Consider the following 24,974-nt stretch of genomic DNA (forward strand, 5'->3'; position numbering starts at 1 on the left):
AGCCTACAGTAGGCAGCTAAATCCAAGAACCCTGGAAACATTGATGTTCCCCTAGGCTAAAGGTCCTTCACCCAGAGCCATCATCCAGGTCAGCATTCCCTGTGGAGAGGGGAACTCCCCCTGCTTAAATGTGTATTTCTCTTAATTATAAAGCATATATATATATATACATATATATATGTATATATATATGTGTATATATATAGCATATATATGTATATATAGCATTTATATATATAAAGCATTTTCAGAGAGAGAGAGAGAGAGAGAGAGAGAGAGAGAGAGAGAGAGAGAGAGAGCATTTTTATGTGATTGTTGATAACTTGGATTTCTTCCTTTGAAAACTGTTTGTATCCTTTGACCATTTATCTATTGGGAACTTGCTCTTAGTCATATACATTTGAATCACTTCCTTACATAGCTTGTTAATAAGACCTTTATCAGAGATAATTGTTGTAACGATGTTTTCCTCCATTTAGTTGTTTCTTTTCTCATTTTTACTACACTAGATTTGCTTGTGCAAAAAAAAAAACTTTTTTTAATTTTATGTAATAAAAGTTACCCATTTTATCTTGTGTGATCCTTTCTATCACTTGTTTGGTCATGAGCTCTGCCCTTTGTAGATCTGAAAGGTAATTTCTTTCTTGATGCTCTAATTTCTTCATGATGTGACTTTATATCCAAGTCACATATCCATTTGGAGCTTATTGGGGCATATGACATGATATGAGGTTTTGGTCTAGCCCTCACTTTTACCATCTGCTATCCTGTTTTTCCAACAGTTTCTGTCACATAGTGAATCCTTTCCCCTAGTAACCGGGACCTTTATCAAGGTTTATCAAACACTCTATTACTGTGTTTGTTTACTTCTGTAGGTTGTATACCTAATCTATTCCCTCTGTTATTTATAAAGTCATAAATTGGATTATGTCAAACTATCACATTAGACTTGCAGTTAAAGCAAATATGAAAGTGATTTCCCTAAGAAAGATTCCAAAGCTACAAAAGCAAAACCACAACAGGTTGGGCAAAAATGGATGATGCCTCAAAACCATTTCTTTTAGGAAATCAGTCTTTAGGGGGGGCCTTCAAGGATGTGGGTGTTCAGTGAATAAAATCAATGAATCAATCTATGAAGTATTTACTGTGTGTCGCTCAAGATTCTGGAAGAACAAAATCTTCTGTCTGAAAAAAATATAAATACATATAGTATAGATGCAGACATACAGATGTATATGCACATATATAAATAACATATTTAGAAGTATATGTAACACATCTATATCATACACATGGACACAAATATGTGTTACAAATACATACATATACACACATACGTACGTATATACATGTACACACACACACACACACACACACACACACACATATATATATATATGTTACAAACGAATATTTTATGAGGAGAAAACTAGTAACTTAGTAGCCGCGGGGACCAGGAAGACTTTGATATAGAATGTGGCCTTTGAAGTGAACTTTTAGGAGAACCAAGGATCAACAAGCAGAGATAAAGAGAACGTGCATTTCAGACATGGGGGACAGCCAGTACAAAAAACAAGGGAGTAGCCTTTGTGAATAACAGTCAGAAGGCTCTCTAAGAGGGAATGCAAAGTATGTGAAGGAGCCTTTGATTAGTTTCGACAGCTAAGACTGCTTTAAAAAAAAAAAAGTAATATGTGATAGGAGTTAATATTTATTAAAAAAAAAATTACCTAAGAGACAGCATAATACAGTGAAGTCAGGAAAAGCCTAGGTTCAAGTCCTCCCCTGATACATACTAGCTGTGTGACCCTGGCTAAGTCCCTAAATGTCTCAGTATTCCAAGGATGTCTTCTAAGACATTAAGAAAAAGTGCCCATCTGCACTGACAGGGGAAAGTTTCCCTTGGTAGCTTCCAATTCCAGTGAAATCAAAGGCTGGTAAAAAGAAAAGAGGGTAAAGAGAGACTAAATGTCCTTAAAGAGAAGCAGGAGCAAACAGTAGATTATGAACAAGTTTTGTTCGTTTGTTTCTCTGTGTAGAAAGCTTAGTATCATAGATACACTCTGGAAAAAAAAAAACAGATCATCCAGGCTGAGAGCTCCTCACCTTTTTTGGGCCATGGACATCCTTTGATGAAATCAATAAATCCTTTCTCAGAATCATATCTTTCAATTCATAAAGTTAATATATTGATGATTATAAAAGAGATCAATTATATTTAAATCAAGTTAACAAAATATATTTTAAAAAACCAAACAAGTTTGTGGAATACAGGTTAAGGACCCCTGATCTGGTCCTTCATTTTACAGAAGAAGAAACTGAGAAGCCAAGGACTTATAATGGAGCCTCATATGGATTTGAGCTGGGAGCAATTCCTTGACATTTTCCTAAATTATTTGGAGCAGAGAATATAGGGAAACCTCAAAGTCTGCAGATGACACTCAGTCCTTCTGGGTAGTGAAATGCCAGGCTGACGAAAATAAACTGCAAGGCGATCTCACCTAGCTGTGTGAGTGGGCAGAGAAGTGACAGATGAGCGTCAGTGGAAACCACTCTATGGTAAAGCTTAGAGGGGAAACTCATGGAGTGATGCTCAGCAGATGACGATGAACTGTGAAACCTGAGTCATGAACCCAGGAAAGGGATGTTGACATCATCATGTACTCAGAAATCAGTCCAAGATATCCTTCAGTCCCAAAGGTCAATGCAATACTGCACCATCAGGATGAATGTAGGAAACAAAACAGAAAGGAGAATCAAGGCTATGGAAAGATCACATCTAAAATATTGGAAGTCATTCAACCCACAGATCCTTTAGGATAACTCAGATTGTTTAGGGGAAAGGGAACTTGCTTGTGACCAGAACCATAATTAGTCTTTTTTGCAGTTGGACTAAGCAGCACCCTCAATTGAGGTGGAGGTAGGTTCCTCACTCTGTTTGGGAATTAGAGATCATGACACTCTGAATCATTGCTAGGGAAGGCATAGAGCAAGGCCAAAGGACTCAAAGCTTCCTTAAGTTCTTTCTAAATTTGCCACCCTGGGGTAGGGCCCTGTTTACCTTAGCCTAGTTACAAACTCTGGTTTTCATGATGTCAGAGGTTACATGTTCAGGTCCTCATCATCATTCAGCTGGATTCTTCTATAGGCCTCCTAATTGGTTTCTCTGCCTCAAGTCTCCCAACTTCAGCCTGGCTGCCACAGAATGACTAAAGTGATTTTCCTTAGTGCAAATATGTCATTTCCCTACTCAATAAACTCCAATATCTCCCTTTTGCCTTGACTATAAAATATAAACTCCTCCATTTAAGTTTGAAGCCCTTCTCAGACTAACCCCAAACTATCTTTCCAACCTCCTTTGGTCCATGGTCCTCTTGCATTTTGTAATCCAACTAAACTGGCTTTCCCTCTGGTCTTCATACATGACTCCATCTGTGGTCTCCATGCTTTGCACCGGTCATTCCCATGCTTAGAATAATATTTCAACTCTGCCATTTTATCCCAGAAACTAGCAGACTTTGTTATACTGGCAGGGATTTTGAGAACCCAAGACCACCTCACATCACAAAGAATCATTGAAGCAGGACTTTTTTTTTAGAGTAAAATTGTCTTGCAAAGGACAATACACAGTATTTATGCTCCAATGTAAGTGTTGTTGTTGGGTTGTTTCCAGTCATGTCTGACACTACATGACCCCATTTGGGATTTCCTTGGCAAAGATACTGAAGTGATTTGCCATTTTACTGATGAGGAAACTGAAGCAAAAAGGATTAGGTGACTTGCCCAGAGTCACACAGCTAGGAAGTGTCTGAGGCCAGATTTGAATTCATGAAGATGAGTCTTCCCAACTCCAGGCCAATCTATCCACTGTACTACCTAGCTGCCCTTCAGTGCAACTGGGATTCTTACCAATCAGGAGCTCTTTTCATTTCTCTTTGTTGAAAGCCATCCTTGTCTGCCCCTCCTGTACAATTCTTGTCCATGTCTCCCTATAAATTCACTATATCCAATAAGCTAGAGGCTTTCTTTGCTTTCCCTTGACACATCAAGGATACCAGAATAGCTTTCCACCTATCTATCCTTCCTCATCTCACCATGTGACTAACTCATTTTTTCTTCCCATCATAGAATTCCTTATGATATCCTTTATGCCACACTGGGTCAATGGTGCAGCCTACCCACATTCTTTGTTCAACCTAATCCAGTGTCCCTTCATAATCAACAAATAGTTAAGTATTGTTGAAACTGAGACTCTCTACTTCTTTTCATTAGTAGTGAAATGGTAAAGATGTGGTCCATTGGTGACCATCTCTTACAGAAAACCTACTTGTTCCCTCCTCAGTGAAAATGTCTGGTCTTGATTTATGGATAGAAGACTCTCAAAGATTTTGTAGAGATAGAAGAAGGACACATACTTCAGTAGTTATAAGTATTCTCCCAAATTTCAGTATTAACATAATTTGAGCATTTTTTCCCCAAGTAAATAAAATTCAGGATAACTTCTAAAGGAAAGAGACATATACCAAAATATTAGATCTGAAAAAACTTTAGACACCTAATGGAACTCCCTCATTTTATGGACAAGGAAACTGAGCCCCAAAGAAATTGCTACTTTCTTTTCTCAAATTTTCCTAAAGGGCTCTAGATCTCTCCTTTACCCTACTCACAGTACACAAGTAGCATTCACCCACTCCCAAATATGAATGAATAAGCCCCAAAAAAGTATTTATTAAGTGCATACTAGGCAAGGAAGATTCAAATGCAATTTGAAAAAAAAATCCATTTTTACACTTTCAGTTCTGTGATGTTTTGTTTTTACATTATAAACATTTACAAATTACTTCCACTTCTTAAGAGGTCTCTTGTAATAAAGTAAAACAGTTAAACAAAACTAATAATAACAGTGACAGTGCCCTCATCTTAAAGTGCAGTGAGCACTTTACATCCATAGCACATTGTACCTCCTATTAAGAAAATAAAAAAAACCCAGAAATCAGTTTTCTCTCTCTCTAACCCCCTTTTAGTTGTCCAGTTGTTTCAGACATGTCTGACTCTTCGTGACCTCATCTGGGGTTTTCTTGGCAAAGATACTGAAGTGGTTTGCCATTTCCTTTTCCAGCTCATTTTACAGATTAGAAGTGAGGCAAACAGGATTTAGTGATTTGCCCGAGATCACGTAGCTAGGAAGTGTCTGAGGCTGGATTTGAACTCAGATATTCCTCATTCCCAGCCCAGTGATCTATCCACTATGTCCCCTAATTTCCCCATCAATCTCCACTATATATGTGTGTGTATGTATATATAATATATGTATTGTATGTCTATGTATATTATATATGTATTATATTACACACACACACACACACACACACACACACACACACACACACACACACCAAATTGAGACAGTCCCTACCCCAAAGAACCCAAGAAAGTTATACTCAAATAAGGGAAGTTGTGACCTGTGAAGGGAGTTTGTGAGTCCACTGGCTGTCCCCCATGTCTGGAATGTTTTCTTTCCTCACCTATATCTCCTGGCTTCCCTCAAGTGCCAAATAAAATCCCACCTTTTGCAAGAAACAGTCCTCCCTATACTAGTACCTTCCCTCTGAGCTCACCTTCCATCTATTCTGCATGTGTCTGATATATTTGCAGATGATTTCATGTTGTAGACTCCAGTGGGATATGAATTCCTTGAGAAGAGGAGACTGTTTTTTACTTCTTTGTATCCTCACTGACCTTTAATGTCCCTTCCAGCTTAATCTATGAATCCCAGCTCTGCCATTCACAGTCACTTAATCTCTCTGGGCCTTGGTTTCCTTGTCTGTAAAATACGAGTTGGCCCCAAGGTTCCTTCCAGTTCTAAGCTCTTTTCCTCATTCTATTTCCTAATCTGCAGATGTTTGGAATAGATGATCCATGAAGTCTCTTCTAGCACTAATTTTAAAAAAAGATCCTGAAAGGTTAGAAAGAAAAAAGCCAGATAAGGAAAAAAAAATATGCAAACTCTTCTTTGATGGAGGGGAGGGAGAAGAAATAGGAAGGAGAAGTTGGTGGGAGATTTTAAAATTTAAAAACCAGAAATTGCCTTAAGACACTGAAGGTTTAGTTGGAATTTGGAATGTTGCTTAAAAAACATGTGGGCCACAAAACCCTGATCCCTCCCAACCTATGGCCTTACCTATTGCCTTCTCCATGCTAAGCCCTGGATAAAGAGCTACTAATCGATTGACTTGTGTGTGCTCGAGTTGTTTTTAAAAAGCAATTTATGAGAACATGATGTATTTCAAAGAAGTGTGAATACCGAGCCCTCGTTTCTCACCCAACCCCCATCCTGTAAGATTAGAGTTATGTTGGGAGAGGGAAAAATAGTCTTTGAATTCATCTAAAAGACTGGCAGGAGCTTTGGATGAATAATTATGGCAGCGTTAAGTCATTAACACTTAAATTTACCTAAAACAAATTTCTCTGAAACAACAAAGGGTGGAAGTCTATGGAATTATCCCTTAACTTTTTTTTCCAAACAGCAATCAGTTTATCAATTATCAACAATGCTTAAAGTCTGGGATAAAAATACAGAGAATTATTCAATCCCTACTCTCTTGAAGTCCACATTCCAATGGGGAGACAAGTACAAGTAGTAATAAATAATGATAATGATAACTAGTATTATACAGAACTTTAAGGCTGATAAAATTCTTTCATTCATCATCTCATTTGATCCTATATTTGATAAATATACAGAATAAGTACAAAGAGAATAAATGCAGATAAAGACAAGGGAGGAAGGCTACTACCAACTGGAGGAATCACTACTTAATGATGCTTACTTAACAGAAGTCACGAAAAGATAAGAGAAACAATCCTCTGGCTTCATAGTTTATGAATCCTACCCTCCTCCTTTCTTTCCTCTTCCCCACCTTCCCTTCTTGTTTCTCCTGCCTTCCTCCATGTGCTTCTGTTTCTTTTTTTCTTTTTTGAGTTCTAGATTTCTTGGGCATTCATTCCTCCCTATGGAATCATAGCTAGGAAATAAAATTGTGCAGAGCAACTTCATTAACTAATTCTTATGAGGGGCCTGGCTATGGGCAGGGGTCAGGAGAGGGCCAGGCAGCTGCCCTGTGACTTCACAGTACCTTAGGAAAAGCACCATTGGTAATTTATGGGCTAGTGAAGTGGGTAGGAGGTATGAACCAGCTGCTACAAGGGAGGACAGAGGAAGAAGGTATTAAGGATCATAGATTTAGAGCTAGAAGAGACCTTAGAGCTTACCAAATCCATCCCTCTTATTTTACAAAAGAGGAGACATCTGTACACAGAAGAAAGGTCTTGCCACCTAAGGGGCAAATAAGTCCTGTAACGAGGGTTTGAACCCAGCTCCTCTGACTCTCACACATACCTTTTTATTAAAGATATAGAACTGAGACCCAAGGGATTAAGTGCCTAATATGATACAGGTAGCAGTTTCTACTATCTCTAGATCTAGCACTCTGCCTCAAAGAAGACAGATTCCCCTTTAGGACTGAACACCAGGCAGTCCTATTCCTAGTTCTCCTATTACACATCTTTGACTCAGGCAAGTCAGGAACCTTCTGGTTTCTTCCACTTCCTCTACTGTAAATTGAGATCGCCACTCCCAAGCAATACCACAGGGTTTGGGGAAGAAGAATGAATAATTATAGTTTCTATTTCCTCCACTGAAGAGAGAGTAATATGGAATGGACACATAGGAATGGGCAACTAGATAAAGAAAGCATTTATTAAGTGCTTATTGTGTACAGGCTCACTGTGTGCAAGTATCCTATAGGAGCATAAGTCTAAAGATGGTCCAAAGACTTGCAGTCCATGGTGTTCAAACTCCTCATTTTATAAATTGGACCAAGGCTCAGGGAAAATTCAGTAAATTCTCCAGTCCCTTACAAGCATCAGAAGTGGGATATAAACCCAGTTCATCTGACTACAGGGATCATTTGGGATAATTTCTTCTTACAGTGGATGAAACTTAACATCTACTGGGGGTAAGGTGACTTGCCCAGGTCACAAGAATGGACAAGTGTCAGGCTAAGATGGGATCTTGGGATCATAGCTGGAAGCCGAAAGGGACCTTTAAACCAACCATTTTATAGATGAGGAAACTAAGCCCCAGGGACATTGTTACTTGCCTGAAGTCACACAGATAGGATTTGGGCAGAGGCAGATATGAGTCCACATCGTTGGACCTCTGAGGCAGAGTTCATTACATAGATCATATTCATTCACTAATGAATTTAGGCCTTGAAGATCATGTGGGCCAACCCACTGATGTCATGTGACTTACCCAGGGTCAGATCTGTAGTAAATGACAAAGTCTGAATTTGAACCCAAATCTTGTGACTCCAGAGACTGTGAGTGATTAGCCTATAGGATCCACATTCCTTCCCAAATAGGATTAAAGACTAGAAGGGAGCTGGGAAGTCATTCTTGGGTTTTATTTTGTTTTGTTTTGGTAGACATTTTTTAGTAGATAATAGGTATCAATGTCAAGGAAAGGAGCAGCTAAGTGGCCCAGTGGATAGAGCACAAGGCTGGGAGTCAAGAAGTTCAAATCTGGCCACAGATACTTACTGGCTGGGTGACCCTGGGCAAGTCACTTAATGCCAGTTGCCTCCCAAAAAATCAAATCAAAAATAATTCTCAGGCTCTAGCACAGTGTATTTGATGATCCAAAGATATTTTGGGGTTTGCATTTGTAGTGTGGGGATTTAACTTATGTTTGTTTATAAAAGATATTAAACATTTCAGTATGTAATTCCAGCCATGTGGTGATATATTTCAAAATATCTGTTGTTGGCCTTCCATTGTGTCTGACTCTCCGTGACCCCATTTGAAGTTTTCTTGGCAAAGATACTGAAATGGTTTGCCATTTCCTTGTCTAGCTTATTTTACAGATGAGGAAACTGAAGCAAACAGGGTAAAGTGACTCCCCCAGAGTCCTAGTAAGTGTCCGAGCCCTGATTTGGGACTCAAGAAGACGAGTCTTCCTGGTTCCCAGACAGCCCATTGATCTATCCACTATGTCTTCAACTACTCTTCTTCTTTGATGGAATTCAGATAGAAGTGGTCCTGGGACAAGTTTCTATGCTGTGATTATTTCGGTATATTAATATTTTGTGGACCACTGCACACAAGGATAACATAATTGCTTTTGGAAATTAAGTCAACAAAGTCAAACAAGCATTATTAACCACCCCTATGTGCCAACTACCCAGCTAATCCCTGGCAATACAAAACAAAAACACAAAAACAAACCCAGTTCTTACCCTCAAGGTGTTTCCATTCTAATGAGGGAGACATGTGTATGGGCACACACATACATGTACATATGTATGCAGACATATATCTATATATAACATGTGCATTTATATGTGTGTATACATGCATACATATACACTTATAGGGGCACCTGGGTGGCACAGAAGGTAGATCACTGGGCTTGGAGTCCGGAAGATTCCTTTCAAATCTGGTCTCAGACACTTCCTAGCTGCGTGACCCTGGGCAAGTCACTTTACTCTGTTTGCCTCAGTTTCTTTAACTGTGAAATGAGCTGTGAAATGGAAATGGCAAACCACTTCAGCATCTTTGCCAAGAGAACCCCAAATGAAGAGTCTGAAATGACAGAATGATCAGTAGACTATTAAAATGTACATTCCTTGAAAGTGGCAACTATTTTCTTTTTCAGATTTTGTATCTTCAGCACGTACCACAGTGCCTGGCACGTAGAAGAGTCTTTTTTTTTTTTTTTACAGAATTGACAAATTATTTTTATTTTATTTTATTTTAAATTTTATTTATTTATTTTTAGTTTTCAACATTCCCTTCCATAAGACTGAGTTCCAAATTTTCTCCCCTTCCCCTCCTCTTCCCACCCCAAGACGGTGGGCAACTTAATATAGGCTCTTACATATAGATTCATATTAAACATATTTTCACATTAGTCATGTTACATAGTAGAGTCTTGATAAATGTTTCTTGAATAAAACTGAACCCTACTGCCAGGTAACCAGGCTCAGACGGCTCTAAAGACATAGTCCTCCTTTCAAGTGGTGGTTGCAGGGCCCTGGCCCACCCAGATTGAGAGACTGATCTAGAATGTTCTTCTTTCCCACCTCTGTCTCTTAGCTTCTCTGCCTTCCTTGGAGACTCTTTTCAAATCTCATCTGCTGGAGGTCTTTCCTGGTACTCCACCCACCCTCAAGCTGCAAGTACCTTCCCCTCTGAAATTACGTTTCATCTACTGGGTATATTGTGTTGCCTCTCCTATGGGAATCTGAACTCCCAAGACAGAGTAGGGATCCATCCAGTGCTTATCATAGGACCTGGTACATTATGAGCTTGAAAAGTTATGAAAATGTGACATTATGAAATCGGAAAATTATGGCAAACAAATGTCATGAAATATTACTTGCACCAAAAGAAATGACAAGAGATGATTTTTGGAAATATAGGGTCAGAGAAACTGATGGAGTGTGAAGTGAGCAGAATCAGGGGGATAATTTATACAAAGGCAGTATTGTCAAGAAAAACTACCTCGAAAGATTTAAATTTGATCAAAACAAGGACCAACCATGTCTCCAAAGGAGGAGGATAACACATGTCACTTACTTCTTGACAAAAATAGACATGAAATGCAGAAAGACACATATTTTTGGCCTTCACCCTGTTGATTTGTTTTGCTTAATTTTGCTTTTTCATTACAAGATTTTTTTTCCCCTTTCTTTCTCATGGTTCAATTGGAGGAGGAGGGAAGAGAAAGTAAGGGGTGTAGCAAGAGTGATGCCAAAAAAAGGTGGCCATTTAAAAATGTCTTCCTGAACAAAAGGGAACAGATGCAAGGGCAGACAGAGACACAGACAAGCAGGACAGTTTTGAAAGTAACGTTTGGAATTTATTGTATGCTTCTAAAAGAGAGCTGAGTAGTGGAACTGGAGATTCACAGTTTCTTGTGGAATCCTCTGTTCTCTGTTGGTGTGTACAAAAATGCTACTTTTTTCAGTGTTTAAATTCAAAATTTTGGGGAAAAAATAATTCAATGCTTGTTGACTTGTTGACAAAATTTGCTTGACCCACTGACCTCTTGGTCCTCAGATACAGTCATCTCCAGACATTTTCTTTAATCTCCAACCCAGACAGATTTAGAAAAGTGTTTAAAATTTAGGGTAATTGTTTACCTCTTTTTTTTTTTTTAACACACACAGATTCATTTAAAAATATTTATTGAGCTAAAGACCATTTACAATAGGGAGTACAAAAGGTGAGGGTGTGTGCTACTTTTCCCAAGATGCAGCCCCAAGAACTTCCGCAACTAATTGGATAAAGAAAACTGAGACAGGAAACAATTGGAGAACAAGGAAGTGATTAACTGGGGCTGTGCTGATTAAATACTGTAGGAATTAAGAGGCAAGAGAAGTCTATGGGGCCTGGGGTCAAAGAAAGCTATGGGGAGGAGGGGGCTTGGAGCTAGACCTTAATGGGGCCAGGATTTGTATGAGAATGGAAGCTCTGCATAGGGTCCCTCCTACTTTTGTCATGGTTTCCCAAGTCTCATCCCTCCCTCACTTAAATCTAATTCACTTGTTTGTCATGGCATCACCTCCCAGATGTCATGGTCCACTTTTGAGAAAGAAGGACAAACAACAAGTCTCTCAGCCCTGCATTTAGCACTAAGTAGGGCTTAATAGAAGTGTGTAGAGTGATTAATTGATAAGTAGATGTGAGGAAATGGGACTTTCTACAATTTGGGAAGAATCCAGAGACTTAGAAAATCAGTTACAAATTATTGGGTGGGAAGGGAAGGGAATGAAAGAGAAGACTATAAATTCCTACAGGGTGAGAATCACATCTGTTTAATAACAATCTGTCACATTTACATAGGCATTGAGCTTTACAAAGGCTTTGCAGAAAACCATCCAGTGTGGTAGATAGTACAAGTATCCTATTATGCATCCTGCTCTGACAAACGAAGGGACAGAGGTGAAAGAAAACTTAGTCATGCATCTATTGTGTTCACCCTCACAAGCCAATTTTGAAACTGGGTATCCAACCCAAGTCTTCTGATTCCAAATCCAAGATTTTGCCCACTCACCAAATTGCTATTTATTGAATTTACCTTGTTACTGCATTTACATTTATTGGCAGCTCCTGAAAGTGAATGTTAAAATTTCAATGTGAAATCTACACATCTGGGCTTCATTGATTGTTTCCTTCATTGTCTGGATTTAAGAAAGTGATGGACTTAGTAATACAAATTAAACTTTTAAAATGTACATTTTCCTAGACTGCCGGTCATTAAACATTTACTAGCATACCCCTGTGGCTAATAGAACAGGCATTTATTAATTCTTGAATTGACTGGAGCCCAGTACTACAGCGTACATAGGGAGAGGGACAAGGACTGAATCTGTTTTCATTGGTATCTTTGATATGGAGGAAATCCCAGGTGAGGAAAATCCTTCCACCAATACAATTTAATCTCTGTCCAAAAGAATGAGAGTTTAAGGGACTTGTTCAATATTACATAGTCAAAAGTGGGGTGTCGCTTGGGTCTTGAAGGAAGACAGAAATTCTAAATCCAAGTGAAGAGGTGGCATATTCCAGGCATGAGGGACAGCTAGTGAAATGAAATGAAGATGAGACGGATTGTCATTTATGAAGACCAGCAATAGGCCAGTCTAACTGAACCAAAGAGCATTAAAGTCCAGAGGATTTTCTATTTAATCCTTGAAGTAATAGGGAGCCACTGAAGTTTATTGAGTAGGAAAATGACACAGTCAGGCCTAACTAAGCTTTAGGAAGATCACTTTGTTAACTGAGTAAAGTATGGATCAAAATGGAGAGAGACTTGAGGCAAAAAGACATATTAGAAAACTTCCATAGTCCATTCGACAAGTGATGAGGGTCTGAGCTACAGTGTTTGTCTGAATGGAAAAAAGAAAACAAAATGAGAAATATTAGGATAGAAATAAGACTTGGTGGCACATTGGCTATGTGGAGTAAATGAGAGTGAGCAGTTGAGGATGAAGGTTATAAAACAGTGACTGGGAAGATGGTAGTGCCCTGGAAACTAGGAAAGAAAGAAAGATAACCAGTTCTGTTTTGGATATACTGAATTTTGAGATGCTCACAGGACACTCAGCTCAAGATGTCTCAAAGGTAATTTAATGCTGGTCAGACTAGAGCTCAGGAGAGAAACTAGGGCTGGATATATAATGTTTGGAGGTATTGGCAAACAGATGAAAACTGAACCCCTGAACCCATAACAACTGATGAGGGTGTTAAGGCAGAGATCTGTAAAGAAAAAAGAGAAGAGGTCTAGGGACAAAGTCCTGGGCTAGATCCACAAGGCAATGTGGTGAGGATGCAGTTCCAGAAAGGCAAACTGAGGAATGCTTAAATAGTCAAGAGGAGAACCATGAAAGCACAGGATCACAAAAGCCTAGAAAGTGGAGAAAAAGGATGATAGATAGTATCAAAAGCTTCAGAGAGGTCAAGAAGTGTGAGGATTTAGAAAAAAACCATCAAATTGAGCAATTAAAAAGTCATTGGTGGTAACCTTGGAGAGAGCAGTTTCAGATGAATGATGGGGAAGCCAGGTGGCTGAGGGTTTAGAAACCAGTGATGAGAGAGGAAGTAGAGCCACCAAGCATAGCTGAAGTAAAGAGAAAAGAAGAGTTTAGTGGTGACTATAAGATTAAGAGAATGTTTTTTAGGGATGAGAGACGCATGGCATATTAGTCACCAACAGTGGGGGAAGAAATCTGAGGGGTAGGAAATGAAGGGAATGGATGAGGAGGGAGTGAATGGTCTCAATTTTCCGTGAGTTATGAAATAAGTTCTGAGAGGAAACAAGAGGGAGTTCCTTGAGAGACTTGAGGATAAATGAGATTGAGATGGAGGATAGATGAAAGTAGGAAGAGTTTGCTGCAGTGAGGGCCCAGTTGAGCATATATAACATCCATGGGTAATGGTTCCAATCCCACGGGAAGTCCCCTGATGTCTTATAGAGCAGTTTGGCAGCATGTAAATAAGAAGGAAGGAGGTATGTGGTGGGGATAATCCAGGCTTAGAAATTGGCAAGGATTGCTAGACAAAAGGACGTGAGCAAGGGATTGCAAAATTAGAGGCTAGCAGAATTGAATTGGTTCACCAAGGGGGTTAGAATTTAGGGACGGAGGAATTTGTAGCCATTTCAAGAGGCAAGTGTTCTGGGAAAGAGCTGGGGGATATTCTAGGTTAGGATGAGGATAAAGAGCTGAGTTAGAGGTTGTGTGGGTCCTATTGTGATTGGACCCGGTACTGTTTGAGGAAAGGCCAGAGAGACCTCAAATCCATACAAATGTAAATTGTGGTGCTGCTAAAGCTTTACAGGTGAGATTCAAGAATTCAAGAGAAGAGGAAATTCAAGGAGAAAGGGAAAAATAGATAGAGGCTATCTTCTTTGCAAACACTGGTTTCCCTCTTGGCCCTACCTCCTACCCCAGAGAAGGAAATTCTGTAACGTCTCTTGGAAAAACATTGTGAATACCTCCCTCCCTTCTCTGCAGGGGTGGGAGCTCTTGGGTGTGGAATACTGCAGACAGTGACAGTTTCAGTTGAAGTATCTGGTTTGCTGATCTGCTTCCCCCCTCTCCACCTTGTTTTTTAAATCTTTGTTAAAGGAGATGGCTCAAAGGTGGAGGAGAAGGAAATAAAGGTGATAGAACCATAAGAGATCAATAATATTTTTTTAATTGCATGCAAAAAAGGAAACCTTTTGGTTGTTTATTTTCACCAGCCATAACTGAAGTTATTTTCATTGTTTTGCAGGTTGATATTTTATGGAACTGATACCTTCCTATTTTTGCTCCCCCTCCTTGTTCCTTTCCATTAGAACTCCAATCCCAAATGTTAGCAGTCTATAGTGCATTAGATCTGTCCCCTCAGCCCTTCCCACAGTGATCCCACTCAAGGCAGTGGCAGCTCCCTTCCCTCCAGATCCCCAGCTCCCCTTCCAGAAAGCCCTGGCTAGGTAATGCTTCCCTGAGACAAAGCCTCAGCTAATAGGGAGAGCAGGTGTGGGGTCTCCAGTGCTACCCAGCCGGCAAAGGTTGCTGTAGTAACCAGCCCTAGCTTCCATTCAGGAAGTGAGCAGGACTCCAAGACTCCAAATTATCTCTTTCACTTGTTGACCTGAGAGCACAAAGGAACAAGGAGACCCATGGTGGGTGGGGGTGAGAGGGAGAGATACTGTCAGTTACAGCCCTCCATCTTGCTGAGAAAATTAGAGATGGGAAGAAAAGAAATCCTTGTGTTTTCTAGGCTTGTGTAAACTATAGTTTTAAAAAATGTCCACCGCCAATTTAACACTGGTCCATTTTATTAGGGGGAGAGGGCAAGGGAAGTGAGAACCTCCTGTGTTCCACAGCCTTGAGACAATTGTCTGGGGGCTGGGGGTGGGACAAGAACCCAAATGGCCCTAACTTTACGAGGGCCATTTAACATAGGTTGGTTGCCCTTTCTCCTTCCTTTATTAAGACCAGCCAACAGTGAGCATTTGCTACCAATTTATTGGAAACTTTTTCACAGCTTGAGCTACTTAAAGACAGCCTGGCTCCTTCTTCCCCCCCCCCCCCCCAAAAAAAAACCTGATAAAGTTGGGGTGGGGGGTGCTGGTTTAATGGGCTGGGTGCTCAATTATGCTCAACAAGTCTGGCTCACACTGTGACCCTGCATGGCTTCCTGCTATGCAGATGTGTTACTTCCCCTTTGGGGTAATGGCTTATGGCACAGGGCCAGAAAACATTATTAATTTCAGAAGGGGACTGACAAAACAACAAACCCACAGTCAAAGGAGAGGAAGTGCTGGGGAGGCCATCTGTTGGCTCTGGCGGAGCAGGAGGAACTCAATCTATGTGGGTTCTAGGAGGAAAAGAGATTGATAATCCACAAAGAGGAAGCTGGCTAAATTTATCCACAGACCATATTAAGGGAGGGGGAGAGGAGAAGAGATGCAGAAGAGGGAGAGAGGAAAAAGAGGAAAGTAGAAGAGGAGAGGGGGAGAGAGAGAGAGAGAGAGAAAGAGAGAGGAGAAGGGGTAAGAGAGGGAGAAAAGGGGGACAGTAAGGGAGGAAAGTTAGGAAAGAGGAACAGAATAGAGGAGGAAAGTAGAAAGAGGAAAGAGAAGGAAGGAGGGAGGGATAGAGAAATGAAAGAAGGGAAAAGAGACAGGAAAGAGGAGGAGAGAAGAGAAAAAGGGGGAGAGATGAAAGGGGAAGAGGAGAGATAAGAAAGAAGATAGAGGAAACAAGAAGAGGGTAGAGGTGGAAAGGAAGGAAAAGGAAGGAAGGAAGGGAAGAGAGGTATATTAATAGGAGAGGAAAGAGAAGAAAATAGAGGAAAGAAGGAGAGAGTACAGGAAGGAGAGAAAAGGAAGAGGGAGAGAAGAGAGATAAAAAAGAGAAAGAAGAAAGATAGGGAAGAAGATAGAGAAAAGGAGAGTGTAGAGGTGGGAAGGAGAGAAAAGGGAGAGAAGAGAGAAAGGAAAGAGGGAGAGAACAGAGGGAGGAGAGAGACAAAGAAGGAAGGGGGAGAGGAGAGAGAGGCAAGAGGGAAAGAAAATAATAGAATAAAGTGAGGAGGAAAGAGAGGGAAGAGAGAAAAGGATGAGAGAAAGAAGGAAGGGGAATAGAAGAAAAAAAGGAGGGAGGAGGTGGGGGGAAGGAGAGGGGAGGAAGAGGAGGGAGAAGAAAGAGCCCAACTACTTGAGCTGCAGCTGGACAGGATATTGCCAGAGCTGTTTGCAGATTTCCACTTTGAACAGACCCAGTTTAGGAAATGCCAGGAGCGGAAACTGTTCAAAACTGGATTAACACAAGCCAAGTTTAACTACATCCTACTTCTCAGCTCATGTGCTGGGCCCAGAAACACTGACCCGGAATGAGAGGCCATTGTTTTCCTTTCAGACATACTTTAGTGGCTTAGAAAGGCCTTTTGATGGACCCAAATTTCATTGTATTTCTGGCTTCCTCTAAATGTTCTGACCTCCTGACATTACATAGGACACTGGGATTATGGGATCACAGATTTCTGAGCTCTTAGAGACATCTAGGCAAACTTTACATTACAGGAGACATCTGGATAACGTGAAAAGCATTCTGGAGTCAGAGGACCTGAGTTCAAATTCCAATTTTATCCTCCTTGCACCTCAAATCCTCATCTGTAAAATGAGGAAGGCTGAACTAAATGACCTTTAAGGTAGGTCTAACCTTTTCATCTCTTGATATAGATAATATAAGTCATCTAAGGCACACGGTGATATTCCCTAGCAATCACTAGGTCCACTGAGTTCAAATTCGGTAGGATGAAAGGGCCAAGTTTTTAAGAGGGAGAGGTAGGGACCTGTGCCATATGCCTAAAAGTTAGAAGTAGCTCACCTCTCCTTTTGGGGGTTTGTCTTGAGGTGAGGGGGGAGGGTAGAGAAGGGGACAATGTTGAATGTGGGCCCTTCTCTCCATTGGGTCCCTCAATTCCTTTTCCTGGGGACAAGGAAATCTGTGCAAAGGAAGGCCAACTGGTTTTTGCCAGGTCACAGAATTCATCGGTCCTTCGTGACGTCAGGAGGCTTCTGTTAGCAGAGAAAAAGCAAAATAAACGCTCCCGGAGAAGCAAAGGAAAGGGTGGGCTCCTGGGAAAAGTCACCGGATGCAGGGCCTTGAACTTGAAGCAATCAGTTCAAAGCCTAGCTATGAGGGTTTCAGGGCCGCCTTCTGGCTAAGCTCCAACCCAAAGACCCACCGGACTGACCCGAAGAAGCAGTCTCTGAATGCAGCAGTCCCAGGCTGCAAAGGGTCCCGGCAGCCCTGACCTCTCGCCAGTGTAGCTCTCCATTCTTCCTCAGAGGATGCTGGCAGGAGAAGGGGAAGCTGGCACTGTGGCCCTCCTGTTCTGTGAATAAACAGAGGAAGTCCCAAACTATCATTTTTGGCACCTCTCCTTACCGCTATTCACTATTATACAGTCCCTAATATTTTGGCGAGGTGTGTTAAGGGCAATTATGGCCATTATTATTCACTTTTTTCTGGAGGAGACTGGGGTGAAGGTCTGAACCTTTCCTTTAGGCCCAGAATGCAGTCCCAGGAGATGGAGAGAAGTGTCATTTCTACTTATCTTCAGAAACAGGTGGCATGGACTCTGGAAGCTGGACATTTGGGTTCAAATCCCAACACTTTTCTCAGTCTCCCTTCCTTCATTTGCAAAATGGAATGGAGGTTGGGGGTGGACTAAGTGAGCAGAAGTTCTTTCCAACTGGGGGTGCGGGTGGGAAGGTGTTGAGATAAAGATCTAGGATCACCAGAGAGATAAAAAGCCCAGCAAACCTTTAATGCTATGTATAAATTAGCTACTGAGGCAGTAAGGTGGCCCAGGGGATAGAATGCTAGGCCTGGAGTCCGGAAGATTCCTCTTCCTCAGCTCAAATCCAACCTCAGGCACTAATGTTTGACCCTGGGCAAGTCACTTCATCCTGCTTGCCTCAGTTTCCTCTTCTGTAAAGGAAGGAAATGGGAAACCACTGAGGAGGTTTCTGCCAAGAAAACCCCAAATGGAATCATAAAGAGTCAGACTCATAGTAACAGTTGAGTAACAAATGAGCAACTGATATCATGTAATGGCAACTAAGTGGCAAAATAGATAGTGGAGTTGGCTCAAGTTCTGCTCCTGTCTCAGGCACTAGCTGTCTGACTCCACAGAAGAAAACTAGACCTCTGCTTCAGTTTCCTTAACTGTGAAATGGGGATAATAATAGCACTATCTCTCAGGGTTGTGAGGATTAAATCAAGTATTTGTAAGGTGTCTTGCACATAGTAGGTACTATACAAATGTTTATTTCCTCCCTGTTATTACTGTTGTGAAGACCAAATACGATATAACATTTGCAAACCAATTTGCAAACTTTAAAGGATCGTACAAATGCCAACTTTATTTAGCTGTAAATATGACTGAAGTCTTATAATAATCCTGTGAAGTAGAGTGCTATAAGGTATCACCCCTATTTTATAGATTTAAAGAAATTAAAGTTCAGTACCATATCAAAATCTTGTTCCCATTCAGTGTCCATACATCTGAGAGCTTTACAGCAGTGCATAAATTAGTTGATCATCTCTAGGATCAGCTGTTGGAAAGTAATTTTGAAAACTTAACTCTACTTCCTTTCCTATTGTACCTTACAACCTTTAAGAAATGTTGACCCCCTAAAACATATCACCCTCTTGCATGATAGAGCAGTTGGTGGGAATGCGCTTGAAGGGAGAAGGGGAGAAAAACAAATCGGATTCTCAATAACCAAAATAGTTATTTATTAATAACTTAAGATAACATTCTCATAAAATTCCAGCTTAAAATTTTACAACACAAACATAATCGAGCAAAGTAACTCTCCCTTCTTGGCAAATTGTGCCATTCACCTCTCAAACACAGGGGTACCCATGCTCACACACACTTCCAGTTTTTTTATTTTTTGTTTTTTACAAAAAAAGAAAACAAACCAAAATATTGCATTTTGAGGTGATTCTCCCTGAAGAATTTTGTACAGAGGTATGCACTGTTGAACACAGCTGAAAGTAAAAAATAAAATAAAAAGTGAACACAGATTTTTCCTTGTGTGTCTTTAAAAGAAAAACCCCTCCACAAGAACACAGGCCAATATATTTACAAAAGGTAAGGCATAGTCAAACTACATCAACGGGGGGAAAAATCACAAGGAAAAGATATATGTCAGAAGATAAAGGATTGCACCACACTCACAAAATGTGAGGGGCAACATTCTGTCTTTGACTTTCAACCCAGGAGTTTGCCAGAGCTGAAACAACAGTTGTTTGTTTTTTAAGCATGCTGCAAAATGTACCCTTTGGATTAGAAATTAAAAAAAGAAAAATGATTTTGCAATGGAGTGACACTTGGATTCTTCCCTCCCTTTGGATGATTTCTTTTAAGCTAATCAAAGGGGAGACAAAAAAACTCACAAGAACAACCATCACCATCAACTTGATTTAAAAGTGAAATTATTTACAACAAACATCAGAGTTCTTTGCACACAGGTAGGTAACTCCAAATTCAGAGCTGACACCTCTCTTTGGCTCCTCTAATTCAAAAATGAACCAGTCTTCACTGAAGACAATTATGTAGTATAATTCCAAATGCAAAAAAGGAAAACATCCAGCCAATCCTTAAAGAATATGGGTTCCTACCCTTCAGTCCTACCCTATGCACTAGGAAGTCCTCAAGTCTCCAGCCTCCGCATAGGTAGGCTTGTACATACAGGGGCCCAGAACCCTGCCAGGAGCTATGTACACAGCATCTCATGTTCCTCCACTGAGAATATAACACTTTTCTCCCTTTTTGCAATAACCAATTCCAAACATGGTAACCTTGTCTAACAACCCCGACAGCTTTTTATCATTTTGACACCGTGGGCCACAAACAAAGAAAAACCTGCCCTAGAGGACTAGGACCTCTCCCCAGCGAGGAGGAGAACAGAGTCAGGTTTCACGTGGACTGCAGAGAATCCACTTGAAACACATTCTGGTTGGATGGAGTGGTGAAATAAAGCTGTTGGGCTGGTACCCGATTGTCACAGGGGCTGCTCAGTCCCAGAGTCCTCTCAAAATCCAGCAGCTGGCCCATGAAGTTGAAGTTTGGGGAGATGTTGGACTTCTTCATCTTGACAATATCATAGGCATCATTCATGGACAGGTTAAGCTTCTGCATGAGGTAAGCCACAGTCACCGTGACCGAGCGGCTGATTCCTGCTAAGCAATGCACCAAGACTCCACAATTTTTTCCTCGGGCTTCATCTGGAAACACACAGGAGAGAGAAAAAGACACAGTGATCAGAAAATTGGAATCAGCCTAAACAGAGAACTGTAGTTTTGAATTCATCAAAAATTAATTGTGTGGCAGGCCAGCCCTGCAGACAGGAGAAGCTATGTCATTGAGATAAACTGTCTCTGCTGGAGCACAATTACATATTTCAGATGTTTGCTAAAAAGGGAGCTATTGTATGAAGTTTCTGCCAACAAAAAACTCCCTTAATGTGTACATTCTTTGCCTCAGCATGTGAATACCAGAAACAGTGCAATATGGCCGTGAAAGCCTTTTATACAGACAAGCAGACTGCAAAGGTCTATTAAATTATTCTCCAACTGTTGTGGAGCTAACAATGGAGGTATTCAGGCATTTTAAAAGAAAGAGGGAAGTCACTGGGGACAGCCCATTAGGAGGAACAGGATGTCAACACTGCTTGAAAATGAGTTCCTTTGTAATAGGAAATGCATTACAATGGCTGGGGATTAGTTTCTCGGTGGCTTCCAGCCCACATTTCTTCCTGCAGCGCTCAGATTACCTACCTATACCCTTCACTATAACCGGTATCACAGTATCATTCAACTAGATTACAACATTCAGCATTCACACAGCTTTCCAACAATTAACAGGCAGTCCTAAAATAACTTCCAGGTCTTAAAAAAAAAAACAAAAAACCTGCAGCAAGATGTGAGAATTCCTGCCTCCAGAGCTTTCTACCCCCTTTGCTTCAAATGGGAATCACTGTGTGTGGGAGGGAAAAATTCTGTGGTCTGATTATCAGTAGTCCAATCATTCACATGGTCTGCTTTCTGTGCCTGGCACATAGTAAGCGCTTAATAAATGCTCGCTGACATTTCATACGCAAACAGTCTTTGAGGTCGTTTTTAAACAGCACATTTTTTTTCCCTTTTCGGTCTAAATCATTTTTAAAAGCGAGTAAAATACCCGACAGTGCCCGGCAAAGCATTTTGAGACAGGTATTTCCAACAGATTAGCATCCGTGGCAATGATTAAAGGTTAACTCCAGAGAAAAGCTGGTAGTTGTTTTAGCATTTAAAAGTCATTTGAACTTATTGCTAATTAGTCTCACCTATAAAAGAAATGGCCTCCGGGAAAAACTGAGACAAGTTTTGGCTCCAGTGATCTGAGATTGGAATCTGTTTATACTTAAACTCTCCGGCATTCTCGAAGAGATTAGGCAGGTTAGGGGTTACATTCAAGATGTATTTGATGCCAAATTCTTCTAAAACGTCCAGGTTGGTGGAATCCTTTGCACACCCCAGGTAGAGAAAGGGAAGAATCTCCACGGGGAAGGAAGGCTGACTGTTGGACAAAGGGCTGCCATCCGAGTCAGTGGCACTGTTGGGGTCTCGGTCAATGTCAGATTCAATATCCGAAGAGGAATCCGAGCTGATCCGGAGACCTCCCAGTCCTAGGACTGGCAGGGGCGGCGAGCTGCTGCTGCTACCGGAGCCGTCTAAATTGGTCTCACAATGCAGAGCGAACTCGGCTTGGAACTTACTGAACCCACCTGCCAAGAAAAGGAAAGAAATAATGTAACCTGAGATGATTCAGTAGTAGCTTTCGCGGCGTGTGTGTGTTAAAGGGGCGCTTTGGGTACAGACAGAATCAAGTAAGCCATTCCATACACAGGCACAAAATTATCACAATTATTTTTTTAAATGGGCAACGCTACAATCGATGCCACCAGCTTCTAAAACCCAACACTCGCAAAATGCACCCCAACCTAATAACTTTGCAGCTTCAAGGAGCAAAAATAAAAACCAATCTGGGTGCAATTTAACCCCCACCCGCCATTCCCGGAGGTGTTTTGCTTCTTAATTGCCTGTTTTTAAGGCAGGAGAGGAGTGCTGCAGGACATTAAAGCACATCTGACTCTAAGAAAAGCCCCCCACCTCCCCAATAAATGTACAATCCGGAGGCCGGAAGCGTTAGCGCCTGCTTGGTCCCAGGCCCTGCCACCCGGATCGGTCTCGCACAACTACACCAGTATTTACCGCACGTGTCACCTCTCTCCCACCATGAGAACCAGGACAATGGTTTTGCAACCCAGGAGTCTTTCCGGTCGTCCCCTTGTTCCCCCCCGGGGCGTTGATCCTCCACCCGCAGCATATCCCCAGACCACTTCCCTTCCCCCATCTCCCTATACCCAGGGTCGCAAAAACTGGGAAGAGCGGTCGGACCAGTCCTTACCTTCCAGGTAAAATGCCCTGCAGCCTTCGTCCTTGAGCCTCGTGAGCAGAAGCCCCAGCACCGACTCTCCCCCGGTGTTCTCGTTCCATTCGCTGCTGTTCTCGTCGTACAGGACCACCGTGTCCGTCCCGCAGCGCCGCGTGAAGCGGTCGCGGTCTTCTCCTCGGGAGAAGAGCGAACGCACCGGCAGGTTGCCCTTCTGCAGCCGCCGCAGCATGATGCCCGGAATGGCCACGTTGATGGCTGACTCGATGTGGGACGACTCGTACAACTCCTGCGGCCGGCAGTCCAGCAGCAGCAGCCGGTCGCTGCCCAGCTCCAGCTGCTCGTTCAGCCACGCCACCGTCTTACTAATCGCCATTTCCGACACGAAAGACACGGGTCTGAACGTATCTATCATGGGGATAAGCCAGGGAGCGGTGCCTACCAGATGCTTCCCGCTGCAGGCATATGCCAGAAGGCGGCTCCCCTACCCGGGGCTCACCCCCAAAGCAGCAGCCCTGAATAGCACAGGCGAATGGAGTTTGTCTAAGAAAACAGACCTGCAACCTCCAAGTCCCGAGTTGAGAGGTTTGGGAGGAAAGGGAAAGTAAACCCCTGGGTTTTCAGAAGCATAGGCTTGCAGCACCCGGGACCGCCGTTCAGTGTCGGCTCTCCCGGTCAATGGATCTCTGAATGAAGCGCCGTAATCGCCCCAGTCCAGACCGCTTTCTTTTCTCCCCGAGTGAATGAAATCCAATTAGTTTGGGGCCCTGGGATCCGGCTCCGGGGCTACCGCAAAAAAGTCCATTTGCTCTTAATCTCTCCTGGGTGCATACCACAGTCAAACCGGTAGTCTTCTCATAATATGATTCAGTCCTTTATTTGAGCAATGTCCCTTTTGACTAAGGCTCGCACACCCCCTGCGCGAGGCAGCTCCTCAATGGATACAAACATGGAACGTCTCAATGGATACATTCTCTCCGCCAGCCAATGAGCGCCCGCGGAAGGGGCTGTTGCCGTGGGGACGGGCCGGCTGGAACAGGTTGTGTTGATGAATTGTTAATGAGTTTGTCATTCACAAAAACGGAAAGGAATTTCCGCTCCGGATAAAGCCGAGAGCAAACAAGCAGCCTCTGAGGCTCAGCGGGAGGAAGGAGAAAGAGGTGGAGGAGGAGAAGGAGGAGGGAGGGGGAAGGGGAAGAGGAAGAGGAGGAGGAGGAGGGAGAGAGAGAAAGAGAGAGAAGAGGAGGAGCAGGGTACCTAAACCAGGGCATTTGTGTCTCTTGTTTTTTCCTAAAGTTCACACATAGCAACAGAACTTCTGCACACAAATGGTCCAATTATCAGACACAAAAGCCCCCCAGCCACCTTAAAAAAAATTGCTCTGACTTTTTCTCCTCCAACTCATTTGCACCCGAGGTTCCTTTTTAAGGCTGTTTTCCCCATTGAAGAGGAAGGGGGAGAGGGAGGAGGAGATGTGTGTGCGGCATTTGATGTTTGAGAGCAAAGCTCTGGTGTTCATTTAGTTGGCGCTTTGTTTGGACTGGCTCTGCTCGGAATGGTAGAGTGTCGAATACTGCAACCAAGGTCTCCGGAAACAAAAGATTTTGTTGAAACAGGATTATGTTGTTGTTGTTGTTGAAGCAAGTAAACGCTGGTGCAGAAAATCAGCTTCGTTTTAAAGCTAATTTTCGAAATCCAAAGAGAATGTATAATCAGGAGCCCCTCCGGAAGACTACTTTCCCCCCTAATCACCCCCCCCCCCCATTTAAAAAAGGAAACTCTAAGCCCTTTTTTCTGATGGATAGTGTGTTTTTTTTTTAGTTAGATGCTTCTCCCCCCTCTGCCCCCACCCCACCCCGTGCTGGTGGCATTAAGGTTTACTGCCCATTGTTAAGAGGAAC

General features: G+C 42.0%; 1 protein-coding gene across 1 annotated transcript; it reads right to left on the minus strand.

The window, feature by feature from the left end:
* Positions 1-19,343: 19,343 nt before the first annotated feature.
* Positions 19,344-24,018, minus strand: DUSP6 (dual specificity phosphatase 6). The gene is made up of 3 exons (XM_072655538.1): positions 23,089-24,018; positions 21,965-22,405; positions 19,344-20,864 (listed from the first exon to the last, which is right to left on the minus strand). The coding sequence occupies exons 1-3, from the start codon at positions 23,486-23,488 to the stop codon at positions 20,557-20,559; spliced, it is 1,149 nt and encodes a 382-aa protein (XP_072511639.1). The 5' UTR covers positions 23,489-24,018; the 3' UTR covers positions 19,344-20,556.
* Between the last annotated feature and the right edge of the window lie 956 nt (positions 24,019-24,974).

The sequence above is a fragment of the Notamacropus eugenii genome, chromosome 3 (genome assembly GCF_028372415.1).
Source record: "Notamacropus eugenii isolate mMacEug1 chromosome 3, mMacEug1.pri_v2, whole genome shotgun sequence".
NCBI lineage: Eukaryota > Metazoa > Chordata > Mammalia > Diprotodontia > Macropodidae > Notamacropus > Notamacropus eugenii.